We start from the raw sequence: 12902 nt of genomic DNA on the forward strand, positions 1-12902 counted from the left end.
TTCATAATATCGGAAGTTTTGTAAGTTGCACTTTTTAAAGATTGAAAAACAGATTACATCTTTTCATTTTATAACATAATATAGCTACTTTAACTTGTCATTTTAAAATTTTCATCAGTTTCGTGACAATTGAAATAAAAAAAGTTGTCAGTATTTTGCATCCTCAACTGCGAATTTTTTCATCGCCAGACATCGCAAAAAATGACAATTTTCGGGGGCTTTAGCCCCCAGGATCCCCACGAGGGGTTCTACCCCATGACCCCACCATAGCCCTAAGACGGGCCCCTGGGCACCACGCCTTTATGCTCGCACGTTACGCGTGCTAGGCAGGCGAACACCGGCGGGAAATCGGCAGTGTGTTCGCGGGAACAAGGTTTTCCAACACTGCTGAACTGTGCAGTTACTGTATGCATCATGTTCAAGGTTTTCACGGAGGCCTTTGAGGAAATGAATGTTTAGTACAGTGATTATATGCTGCACTAATGCTGTGTGTAGGCCAAGGTTCACAAAGTTCATTGGTTATATTCGCGCGCCGTAGACGTGTTTTTAGATGTTACGGAGAGTCAGGTTTCCATGGATATTAATCGAAAATGAATCTGAGTTTAACTGACGCTAAAGAAATGGATCGTCTTGGGCAGATTAACAAATCATTGCAAGTATAAATAAGTACAGGTAGCTCTGCTGTTAAAAAGAAAAGTTCAATATCGGTTTGCTGTTATCGGCAATTAGGCAAAATTTTACCGATACCGATATGCTGCCGATATTGCAAATATCGGCCGATACCGATATTGAAAACGATTATCGTAGCAACACTAGTTTAAATAATAATAATAAACAAACATTTTCTAGTTAATACATTGATCGCCAACATTTGGTCCGTTTTGTGGTAACTTCAAAACTGCTATTCAATATTGGGGAACTGCTATGCAACAAAAATATTGTATAGCAATTGTCGAAATTTGTTGCTATGCAATTTTTTGGCCATAAGTCGAACACTGACTATAAACCTACCTCAGATATGAAGGCAGCTAGTTCTTCGACTGTGTAACCACTGTATTGGCTGCCATGGACCGCTGGTGTCAGAAATGGTGGAGAACTGGCAATTACGATACAATGCTGTATGAGTGATGACCGACTGTCAAACGAAAAAAAAAAAAACATTGATTTTCCAAAATTCTACTTTTCTTTACTTAGATATAGAATGCAAAGACCTGCTACATGCCCTCCCCCTCCCTTCCTTCTCAGCCCAGAGAATCCAGAGAATATTTCAGATGGTGAACAAATACATTTGACACTTACAGCACAACACATCATACAGCAAAGTTGTAATGGCTTCCAAATCTGCTGCAGGAAGGCTGCATGAATATATATCTCTTCAAAGTGTCTCAATTGTATGGCAATGCCTAGCACAAACTGTAACCTCCTATGCCCAGCTTGGCTGCAGTGATGCTGCAGCCCTGTTCAGGTTTGGTGGTTTTTTGCCCCTTTTTATTGCCCTACTATTGGCAAGGCAACATCAAACATTGAATCAAAAAAATCCCCCTCTCAACCTCCCCTCTAACAGTCAATTAGAGTAGCAACTTTCCACATTGGTTTAGGCCTACCAGAAAACAGAACCTGCAGAGTGCCTAAATTGCATGGAAATTTCGAGAACAAACTATAACCGGTTTCCTTTGCCCAGCTTGGCTGCAGTGATGTTGTAGCCCTGTCAGGGTTTGGGGGTTTCACAACTAGGTGCCTAAATGAAAGAAGTCAGCATATTACACAATACGGTAACAGTCTGAAAAGTCCATGTGAACGAACTTTGTTAAACCTCACAGGAAGTTAATGAAACATACAGTAGTGGGAGGACTGTGATGTCATTTTGTTACTAAAAAATGTTCTTTAAATATTTTTAGTTTCCTTTCATTAATTGTTTCTTTCTCCTCCGGATTTGGAAGAATGCTAGTCCAGTTCAGACGTCAGCAGATCTCAAGCTGATGTCATTCATTTTGTTTGCTGCCAGACATAAAAAATATTTCATAAAGATAGAAACAGGACTATTGTTATAAAAAAAAAAAGAAGAACAATATGCAAACGTTGAAACGTTACTTAGATCTTTGTGTGAAGTTAGTAGCAAGTTTTGTTCAGTTCATACATGTTATTTGCAACAAATTCACAAATTCCATTGAATCTAATAACATTTAATAAATAATCAGTTTGTCATTTTGTGGCAAAATGTTGACTTCCTCACTTATTATCAATAAGTGAAGAATAAGAATTTAATATGAAGTATCAAAAATGAAAAAATCAACTACAAAATGACAAACTGATTATTTATCAAATGTTATCAATTAGATAACAGGCGCGTATCCAGGATTTTCAAACCCGGGGGGCGCAAATTACTATCTAAGCGGAGCGCCACCATCGGTTGGCGCGCAGCGTACAAGAAAATTTCTTGTTTTGAAACCCCCCCAGATCACCGGAAACGGCACTTCTCGGGCTTGAAATGACCAACCAGATGTACACTTTTTGCCTGAGAACCAGGTATTTCCTAATAGTTTTTTTTTCCATCCATAACCTTTTTGAAGTTTGTCAACCCGGCACACATCATGTTCGACCTGATGGCATCTCCTGTGGGTCTTTGCTTTTGTAGGTGATTCTACGTCGCGGCCCACAATACCCGTCAGCCCCACTTTTCAAGGTTTTAAGCCCCATATTTGTTCCGAATTTGAAAATTCACATTTCTCGTGAATAAACTCACTTGAAAACATACCCATAATGTTGTACAAAATTTCATCTATGGACAACCAATATAGAAAAACTTCCTTGAACCCCTAACAGACCGGTGAAAATTGCACGAGTAGAGGGAAGTGTGATGCAGAATGTTGGTCAGAAATTTTCGAAAATTCCGACACAGTTAATTTATTAGTGTAGAAACATTAAAACCTCTTATAACGGCTATTATAAAACTTGGTTGAAGGAAATGAAAAATAGCAGATATTTCCGAAACCGAACACTACACACATAGGCGTAGGAGGCGCGGCGGCAGTGGCGGAGCTAGGGGTATTGGTCAAGAGTGGCGAGAATGGTCTGTAGGAGCGCTTTCGACACTATCTAAGCGGAGCGCCACCACTGGTTGGCGCGTAGCGTACAGAAAATTTTTGAATAAAGATACTCCCTAGATCGCCGGAAATGACCCTTTCCGGGCCTGGCTAATTTGCAGATAAACGAAGAATAAGGTGTCATCGCCAAATTACACCAACAAAATGTGAGAAATGTCAATAAGTAGATGAGAGCGCAATAAAAAAGTTAATAATCTAGAATAAGTAAAAAGTGGTAAAGAGCTGAAAAACGCGCCAGCAGTCCATTTGAGTCCGTCAGGGGGGGCATCCACCCCCCCCGACCGTATGGACGCTCCGCCACTGCGCGGCGGGGGTGCAGCCCCTAATTCGCCATTACTAATGTAAAAGAGAGTTTTGACATAATTGGACCTCCATGCTTTTTATACATCTACATGAGACATGTCGTTGTTTACATTAGCATCCCGCGAAATACTGCGCAATTTGAACGGACCGTACGGTACATGATGGCATGCGATGTAATAACCGATGCTTGCTTATATGATATTGAACACGTTGAACGCGCGCTTCGCGCTTGAAAATTTTTGGTTATTTTTTCAGGCAAGTCGGACAATTTTAAGGCTTTTCATCCTGGAACGCCATTTACATGCTCACTGATATGATGTGATATCTGCTGTTTGCGTTACAAATTCGAACAGGCGCGTAGCGAGGAATTTGCCAAGGGAGGGGCGAAGCCTGTAGGCAAATTATCTAAGCGTAGCGCCACCATAGGTTGGCGCGAAGCGTACAAGAAAATTTTGGCCGAAAATGCCTCCCAGATCGCTGGAAATGGCACTACCCAGGACCATTTGTTTGCGCGAAGCGTACAAGCAAATTTTGGCCGAAAATGTCTCCCAGATCGCTGGAAATGACACTTCCCAGGCCTTGTAAGTTGCCTCTAAGCACTTTCTATTTTGAAATTACTTAGCGATATCATTTAAAAAAATGCTGAATGGGGGGGGGGGGCGGGCGGTCGCCCCCATCCCAAAATGCGTCATGTTCCCCGACGACACGGTCGAGTTCGAGACCAGCCACAGTTGGTTTCATAGCACAATTCTACACACGCGTTATGATAGACCATATATAGTACATATATAGATCATTAGTGAGAGAGGAAAATGGAAACGTCAAAAAATGGAGTTGTCGGTGTAAGGGGTAGGGTGAGTCACACTTTTACGAAATCATTGATCCGTCACTGGTTACCCTTCAGCGCTGTAATGATGTCACTGTTCCTCTTTCTCTCCCCGGTGTCTTCGCGTTTTTCTTTTACTCCCTCCTTTTCTCCTTTTTCTCTCTTTCTTCTTTTTCTTTTCCCTTCCTTCCTCTCCTCCTCCTCTTTTTTCCCCTCTTTTTTCCTTTTTTCTTCTCTTTTTTTTCTCTCCTCTTTTTCTTACCCGGGGGGCGCGCGCCCCCAACGCCCCCCCCCTGGATACGCACCTGGATAATATGTGCAGCAAAATGATAAATTGATCATCTCTCATCGATCGAACGATTCAACACGAAAAAACGATTAATTGTCAACGCTGGCATCAGAAATGTCAGATCATTTCAACAAGCTTGCAGCAAAATTTCAGAAAAAGACCTAAACATTTTGATGGCACTTTGGTTTTCCAGAGTAAACTAAATTTTAAGTCACTACTGAAATAACATTCCTATTCTCAAACACAAATAGATTTGACTGAAATGTTACAAGGAGTAGTTACAATGTGGTTAACATATTGCAGAAGTTTTTTCTTTCTTTTTCTGATTTAACAAACTCATTTGACGATGAGTCTGTAAGTATGCCATAATTCACACCACCATGCTAAAGAAATTTACTTTAACACTACAATTGGTTTACATAAAATTAACAAAAAGCTTAACTTCACAAAAGTTATTTCTTTCAGTGTTGCAAAACAGTATAATATGTTCCAAATTGAGGAACTTCCTTTTGTGGCAATCACTAATTCGTTTTAAATTGTCCCATGTACAATAGATTCTAGAAAAACACTTCAAAAGTATTAAGAAAACAACTCATTCAACTGAATTTACAAGTAATGAAAATTTGCCTCGAGTGTCTTCCTCTGAGGAAATGAAGACGTTATTAACTTACAGCCAAATCTGATTGGTTAACAACAGGATTTAATCACTCATGCCACTGTTTGAATAACTCCATTGCTTACAGTATATATGTTCAGTTTAATTTTGTAAGAATTGCAAATCACATTGATGACCTTAAGTGACCTCTCACCTCTACCATAAACAATAAGGTTCTTCTAGAATTAACCAAAGAGGATCTACTCTACACAATACTATGCAATTCAAGCAAACTGCCAGATTACATGCGTTGGAAAAGTATAAATAACAAAGTGAATTCTTGGCTTAAACCACCTTCCAACCAGTGATATCAGGGGTTACAAGAGCCTGCGCTCTATGGACTGACAATATCCAGTTACAGAACAGTCTTTCCTAGCTGAAATAAGACACATACTGTACTGTTGATGTAAAAGCAAACAGACATTGAGCTAGCAAGTCAGCAAGTTAAAAATCCCTCCTACACTTACAGTAGTCCTAGATTTTTGCACTGACTGAAGGTTCGAGAGATCACATGATTAATGACTTCGACCGCATTAACAATATTTCATCCTGCTGGACACCTGTAGCATTAGTCTTTATCCCGAGTGTAAGCATATGCAGCAAAAATGAAGGATTTCAAAACTATCTCTACTTTTTACTTCATACTTTGAAATGATACTAGACAAGTCAAGCTAATAGAAAATCACAAAGACCAATATGTAGAATGTAGGAGAGATGTTATATTTGGTGAAGAGCACACCAATATGTACACTGTAGGAGAGATGTGTAGGTTGGTTAATAATAGCACACCAATATGTGCACTGTAGGAGAGATGTGTACAGGTTGGTGACAAGCACACCAATATGTAGACTTTTGGAGAGATGTGTAGGTTGGTGAATAGCACACCAATATGTACACAGTAGGAGAGATGTGTAGGTTGGTGACAAGCACACCAATATGTACACTGTAGGAGAGATGTGTAGGTTGGTGAATAACACACCAATATGTACACAGTAGGAGAGATGTGTAGGTTGGTGACAAGCACACCAATATGTACACTGTAGGAGAGATGTGTAGGTTGGTGAATAACACACCAATATGTACACTGTAGGAGAGATGTGTAGGTTGGTGAATAACACACCAATATGTACACTGTAGGAGAGATGTGTAGGTTGGTGAATAACACACCAATATGTACACTGTAGGAGAGATGTGTAGGTTGGTGAATAACACACCAATATGTACACTGTAGGAGAGATGTGTAGGTTGGTGACAAGCACACCAATATGTACACTGTAGGAGAGATGTGTAGGTTGGTGACAAGCACACCAATATGTACACTGTAGGAGAGATGTGTAGGTTGATGAATAACACACCGATATGTACACTGTAGGAGAGATGTGTAGGTTGATGAATAACACACCGATATGTACACTGTAGGAGAGATGTGTAGGTTGGTGAATAGCACACCAATATGTACACTGTAGGAGAGATGTGTAGGTTGATGAATAACACACCAATATGTACACTGTAGGAGAGATGTGTAGGTTGATGAATAACACACCAATATGTACACTGTAGGAGAGATGTGTAGGTTGGTGACAAGCACACCAATATGTAGACTGTTGGAGAGATGTGTAGGTTGGTGAATAGCACACCAATATGTACACTGTAGGAGAGATGTGTAGGTTGGTGAATAGCACACCAATATGTACACTGTAGGAGAGATGTGTAGGTTGATGAATAACACACCAATATGTACACTGTAGGAGAGATGTGTAGGTTGATGAATAACACACCAATATGTACACTGTAGGAGAGATGTGTAGGTTGGTGACAAGCACACCAATATGTAGACTGTTGGAGAGATGTGTAGGTTGGTGAATAGCACACCAATATGTACACTGTAGGAGAGATGTGTAGGTTGGTGAATAACACACCAATATGTACACTGTAGGAGAGATGTGTAGGTTGGTGAAAAGCACACCAGTATGTAGACTGTACTGTAGGAGACATGTAATAAGTTCGTGAATAGCACACAAGCTTTGGTGTTGGCAGCAGTTTCACATTTTACCAATAACTTTAACATATTTAGTTACAATGCAATATGAACTTGATGTTAACAACTGGTCATCCGACGTGACAACCTCCACAACTGATTTTGGTTGTCCTAATAGAAATTTGGTCGTCTCGGAAGACCGTGCTACCACTAAAACTTTGCCCTGCTAACTACATGGTGATATTGGTTATGTACCTCAATACAGTTATAGAAGCCATTCAAAGTTAAATGCCAGAATGCCAGAGCGATGCATCTTCTGTAACTATCATCTGTCTGCCTTGAATTTTGTTTTTTTTAAGAGTTTTAAGACATTTACAGTAAGTGTCAGCATTTAAAGGGTGTGAAGAAACGTCTCATGCCGGTAATCTGACCTAGTTTCGAATGAGGTGTAACTGAAGTGTTAGACACCACCATCGATCCCAGAAAATACACACACTTGCTACCTTCGGTAATTAGACACTAGTGTACAGTCAATACATTACAGCTACGGTCAATACCCACAACACAGTGTACATAGCAGCGTGGACATCTCAGGTCTAGTTAAAAGATAACAAGGTATTACGTTTCATTACTGTCTGCATTTTGTAGCGACAAGAAGAAAATGTCTTTTGCAAGCAACCGAAAGTTCACTTTTTCAGAGCGCGGCATGTGGTTTGGATGCGAGTCTTCAATGACTTTAAGCTGTAAACCATTTTGAAACACTCAATTATTCATCATGTACTGTATACAGTACCTTTGCTAAGAAATATATCCATAGGAAATTTTAAGTTGCTCGTTATAAACGTATAGAGACATGTGTAGGCATGCAATAATAACATTGTTCTTCTGTTCACGGAAATGCACACTCAATAAACTATCTATCTTTACAATTAAGCCTAAACTGTAATGAAGAGGTGATCTAAAGTTTATGCCTTAGAAAGTCTTTAAACAAAACAAAACACATCGGATAGAATCTATCAGGTGAACTTCCTTCCTGCTTAATAGTTTCCTACTTTCCTATAAGCTGCCTGCAGGGCTGCTATAGTTAACTAATAGTTAGTCAAGGCCTGCAATGAATTGTAATCAAAGTGTGGGCAAAGGTTAAGTTTTATTTATTAATTATCCCACAGAATACATCAATTGGGTGATTTTAGGCCTTAAAAATTCATGGTTGCAGCGAACAAGTTGGAATATCACAACATGGATTATCAAGGGAAAAGTTCAAGAAGCATTGTAGGCTCTTGTTATGTTTGTCCTAACCAGAAAGCCGAAAGTCTTAGTGATTCCTCGCCCCATAGGAAATATTTTTTACAGTACGGCGGGTATCAAATTGACACAGTTCATCATCGTGAATTTTGGTTTACAGTAGAATGTTTAAGATCCATAGGCATTGACAAACAGTTTTTGTGAACAATGAAGCGGAGTATGTGTCATCACAGTTCTACCTCTGAGATATCATGTTTACAAGGCATGAACAGTTTGACCTCTGATCTCCACCATATTTAATAGGGTTTTTGTAACTCACCATGTGCAGGTCTTTATTAAAATTTAATAGTTGATGATCAAACGGATTAATGACATGTTTAATATTGTCATAAATCAACCTGTTGCATTCAATTTGGGCATTACATGCCAAATGTAAGATCCAAACATGTTTTCCTGCTTGATATACTGTACTGTATAATGTTTATAAGGTTTTCACCATTTGACCCTCTGGTGACCTTAAAGGACCTTTGACCTTTTCCACCAAACACAATACCGTTCTTCTACTCAATATGGGACACGGACAGACCAAGTATCAGATTCATTACTGTTTCCCTTCTTTGAGATATTGTTTACAAGGGGTTTTCACAGTTTGACCTCTGATGACCCTTAATGACCTTTGACCTCTACCAAAAACAACAGAGTTCTTGTCCTCAGTACTGTATAGGGCATCCACATGCCCAGTATCACATCCCTCTATAGTTAATCCTATAAAGTCACATCCCTCTATAGGTTTACCCTTCTTGAAATATGGTGTGCACCAGCAACGTGACATACATACACATGTATGCACACACACATGCGGCATCACCATCGCATAGATTCCTTTTGCCTTTGGCAAGGAACCAAAAAGCAAACAGACATTTCCATTAGAATAGTTAGCAGTAGGTTAGCTTTAAAAAAAATCAAAACACAGAAAAAATTTATGGCGAGAGAAAATATACTGGAAATGCAACAATTTGCATTAAACTAACTTGGTGAGATGTGTCTGTTAATGAAATCCCTCCAAAGTGTCATAGGATCTAATTTGATATGGTCAATCATTGGTGACTAAGATTAGAATGGTTTAACTAATTCTTTAATACAAATTTGGAAATCCCCTAGAAAACTGTGACTAATAGCTTATCTGGTCTCGATGGTTAAGTAGGCAGGTGGTGCAATCGCATATGCAGCCTTTACTATGCCTAACATACCCTTCACTAGCAATACTTTATACAGATCTTTTCAGATCCAGGGGGATGTACAACCCCCCTCCCCCCACCTTCAACCCCACACACAACATTAAAAAAATGGGGAAAAAAGTTGTTTTTAGAACATCCTGGCATATAGACCTAATTATAGACCTAATCTATATCCTACAGTTAATATGCCTCCGAATGTACCATTTAAATGTTTGACCTTTTTCCTAGGGATTCATATACAACAGTATCAGAAAGGAACCCCCCGCCCCCCCCCCCCCCCCACGTTACTTCACTGATAACTCAAGGTACAGTAGATAAATAAAGAATAAAAAACCTGCATCTAGTATTACAGAATAATTTTATCCAAAAAGATGTGCAAATTGTAATAAACAAGTGCAAAAACACTGTATATTATATACAAAAGTTTTTGTATACAGTACACTGTAAAGAACCATAGTTAATTAATGAAAGACTTTCTTTTCATACCCTTTCATAGCTGCTATGAACAGTATACAAAATTTGAACAACTAAAGTTATTCCCTTTGGAGTAATTCTATACATTACCACAATGTGTGTCTTGGTTTTACCTACCTTAAACAGCTAAAATCCTGCCAAAAACTGATCGAATATATACGGTCTTCCCAAAATGGGATACTTTATTGCCTGTTCCTGACACAGATTAATCCAGTTGAACTATATAGTCACTTCTCTTTACACTTTAAATTGTTTCCTGTACCCAATTCAACAGTCACAATTCAACAGTCTTTGATTCCTACTTCATGCAGCATTCTGGTCAATAGTATTAACTGTCTATGAACCTGCCCTCACTAGCGCTTTAATTATACTAATAGTGTGTAACGAACGATGGTTTGGAGACTGAAACTCTTCAGCACCGCAATGACACTGTGGATTCATTTGAATGGAGACCCGATTGAAAGACAAACGCAGCACGCAGCATGCATAGGGCAATGAGTATTGAGCTAAAAATAGAAAAGTGATGTCGACACCAGCAGGGGAATACCCGGTTCCATGTACTTCCTTCTACATGTACAAGTCAGCATTGTTGTCAATGTGAGCTGGCAACACATTTGCTATGATATTCCAAACATACAAGTTTATCCATAGTGGTTTATGTTATAAATCATTTGCAGGTTAGCCTAGGGTTTTGGGAGGTACATTTCTCCGGGGGTGGGGTGGCGGTGGGGTGGGGGTGGAGGGGAAAATTGCTGTTATGCACCACACTCATTCCTACAATCTTGCAGTACCTGAACTACCAATACCATACTCGATGGTACAGTAGTCCCTTGGTATTCAAGTGGATCGTGACCATTTTAAGGGTCGCCAATATAATTTTCTTTACTGGGGGGGGGGGAGGGTAGGGGTGCTTAACAAAACATGAAGAATAAAACTAGCTGATAGTCTTGGCAAAAAAAATCATTAAAAAACATAGAATTACTTCAAAAACTGCAAATTAAAACCTCATCTTTTGCCTATGCACCCCAAATCATATAAAACAAATTGAAACGGGGGGGGGGGGAGTAGGGGGGTACCTCCTCCCTGTACAAACCTCCCACGGCCACAATATCCACCACCAAAGGGTTGCCAAGATGTTGATGTTAATAATCAGGGTCACCAAGCAAAAAGCTTTTGAAAACCCTGAGGGCTTTGAAACATGCACCAAAATTGCTCCAGGAACAATCAAATTTGGCATAGACTTCAAAGACATTTACACTGTACGTATAAAGGCATGAAATCTGACGATAAAATGTAATTTACTTAACAGAAAAGACAGACAGACAGACAGACAGATAGATAAGTAGATGTTATTGCCATGGCATGAGTTGAGAGCTTCATTGATTTGGAAAGCCCAAAATATATATAGATATATACTGTATAGATATATATATAATAAATATAAAAAAACCTACTGACAAAGAGCTGAGAGAGGGCTAAAATATTTTGCATACTTGGAATTCACAAGACACTGATGATTGGAAACGAAGGTGGATTTACTGCTTCAATAACAGAAAAAAATGCAATCATTCTGCATTACCAGCAATTCTCAATTCTCAGGCAAAAAACAATTTGCCTTACCCTTTCTTCCTCAGGCCATAGTACTGAAGCTTAAGCTCAAGAGGGGTGGGAAATTATACAAATCTTACCCATTTTCTGTGATGTTTTCTATATCATCAAAAATCTGCAGAGCACTCGCTAATCCCTCGCTGAGTAGGCTTTTGCTTTCACCTCCACCTCCGACAAAACTGTTCGAAAAAGCAAAGACCAAGGCCGACATATTAGTTAACCCCGGACTCTTTCGCCGGCTAAACGAACACAGACATCGCAATTCCGTTCAAACAGTCAGTCAGTCTGGACACTTAACATTTCTAGCAATTTGTGGAGAAAAAACCTCATCTTCCATAATTCTACACATGAATTTGCCATTGAAAAAAAGCCGATTGGCACTAGTACAGAATGGCCACTTTGGATGTTAAAAAAAAATAACGTTCCCATTTCATCAGGTGGCACACTTGACTGTACTGTTTACTGTTACATTTGCAATACTTTCTTTGTGTTTTTTATCACTCTCTCCCGTTTTACTGTCTCATATTTAGACGTATTTGTATTTTGTAAAGTTGTGTTCACGTAACTTATAAGCTACTCCAGGGATTCTTATGGGCACTTCTCTGAACCCTTAAAAGTGATTGTGTTACGTGTAGTATTATGCTGTTTATTTCAAAAATGACTGAAATAAAGTTCTTTGAATGAAATAAAAAAAAAAGAAGCATTTAGCGAGGCTGTATCCACAGTAAACGTGCAATGGTGAAAATTATTTAAAAATTGTGTTCATACGATTCAAACACTTAGAAGTTCACAGAAATGACGGAACATGGCATATTATTCCCAATGAAACTAGATTTCATGTAGAATATGTCATAGAGTATCAATAATGTAGACGTTTGACTAGATCGCTAGTGTTTACTGCAGCCAAAACGGGGGGGGGGGGGGGGGAGTTATCCGTTAAGTTTTAAACTTACGGAAAAAACTTCTATCCTACTATTGAATGGATAAGCTATCTGACAGATAAACCAAATCATCGACTACTTCATGTTAGAAATACTTTGTTATTAAAACAGGCAAAAACTTGTGATACTTGGTTTTAAAATACAAGCTTTTCATACATAACAAAGTGACAAGTCTCAGTCTGATCGCTCACTTTTGTAGTGAAGCTGTGTTAGGAAGGAGGGATTTTCCATGTGTTGTAAT

At 39.1% G+C, this 12902-nt stretch overlaps 1 protein-coding gene across 3 annotated transcripts in view; it reads right to left on the reverse strand.

The window, feature by feature from the left end:
* Window positions 1-12902, reverse strand: part of LOC139969845 (uncharacterized) — a 44709-nt gene that overhangs the window by 22195 nt on the left and 9612 nt on the right. For 2 of the 3 annotated variants that reach the window (XM_071975161.1, XM_071975162.1), the window contains 2 exons: window positions 11801-11899; window positions 1012-1135 (listed from right to left, as the gene is read on the reverse strand). In XM_071975161.1, the coding sequence (XP_071831262.1) occupies window positions 1012-1135; window positions 11801-11899 (223 nt within the window). Of the gene's footprint in view, window positions 1-1011; window positions 1136-10229; window positions 10555-11800; window positions 11900-12902 lie in introns of those variants that run through there. The other variant, XM_071975163.1, reaches the window with a different exon arrangement.

The sequence above is a fragment of the Apostichopus japonicus genome, chromosome 7, assembly GCF_037975245.1.
Source record: "Apostichopus japonicus isolate 1M-3 chromosome 7, ASM3797524v1, whole genome shotgun sequence".
Lineage (NCBI taxonomy): Eukaryota > Metazoa > Echinodermata > Holothuroidea > Aspidochirotida > Stichopodidae > Apostichopus > Apostichopus japonicus.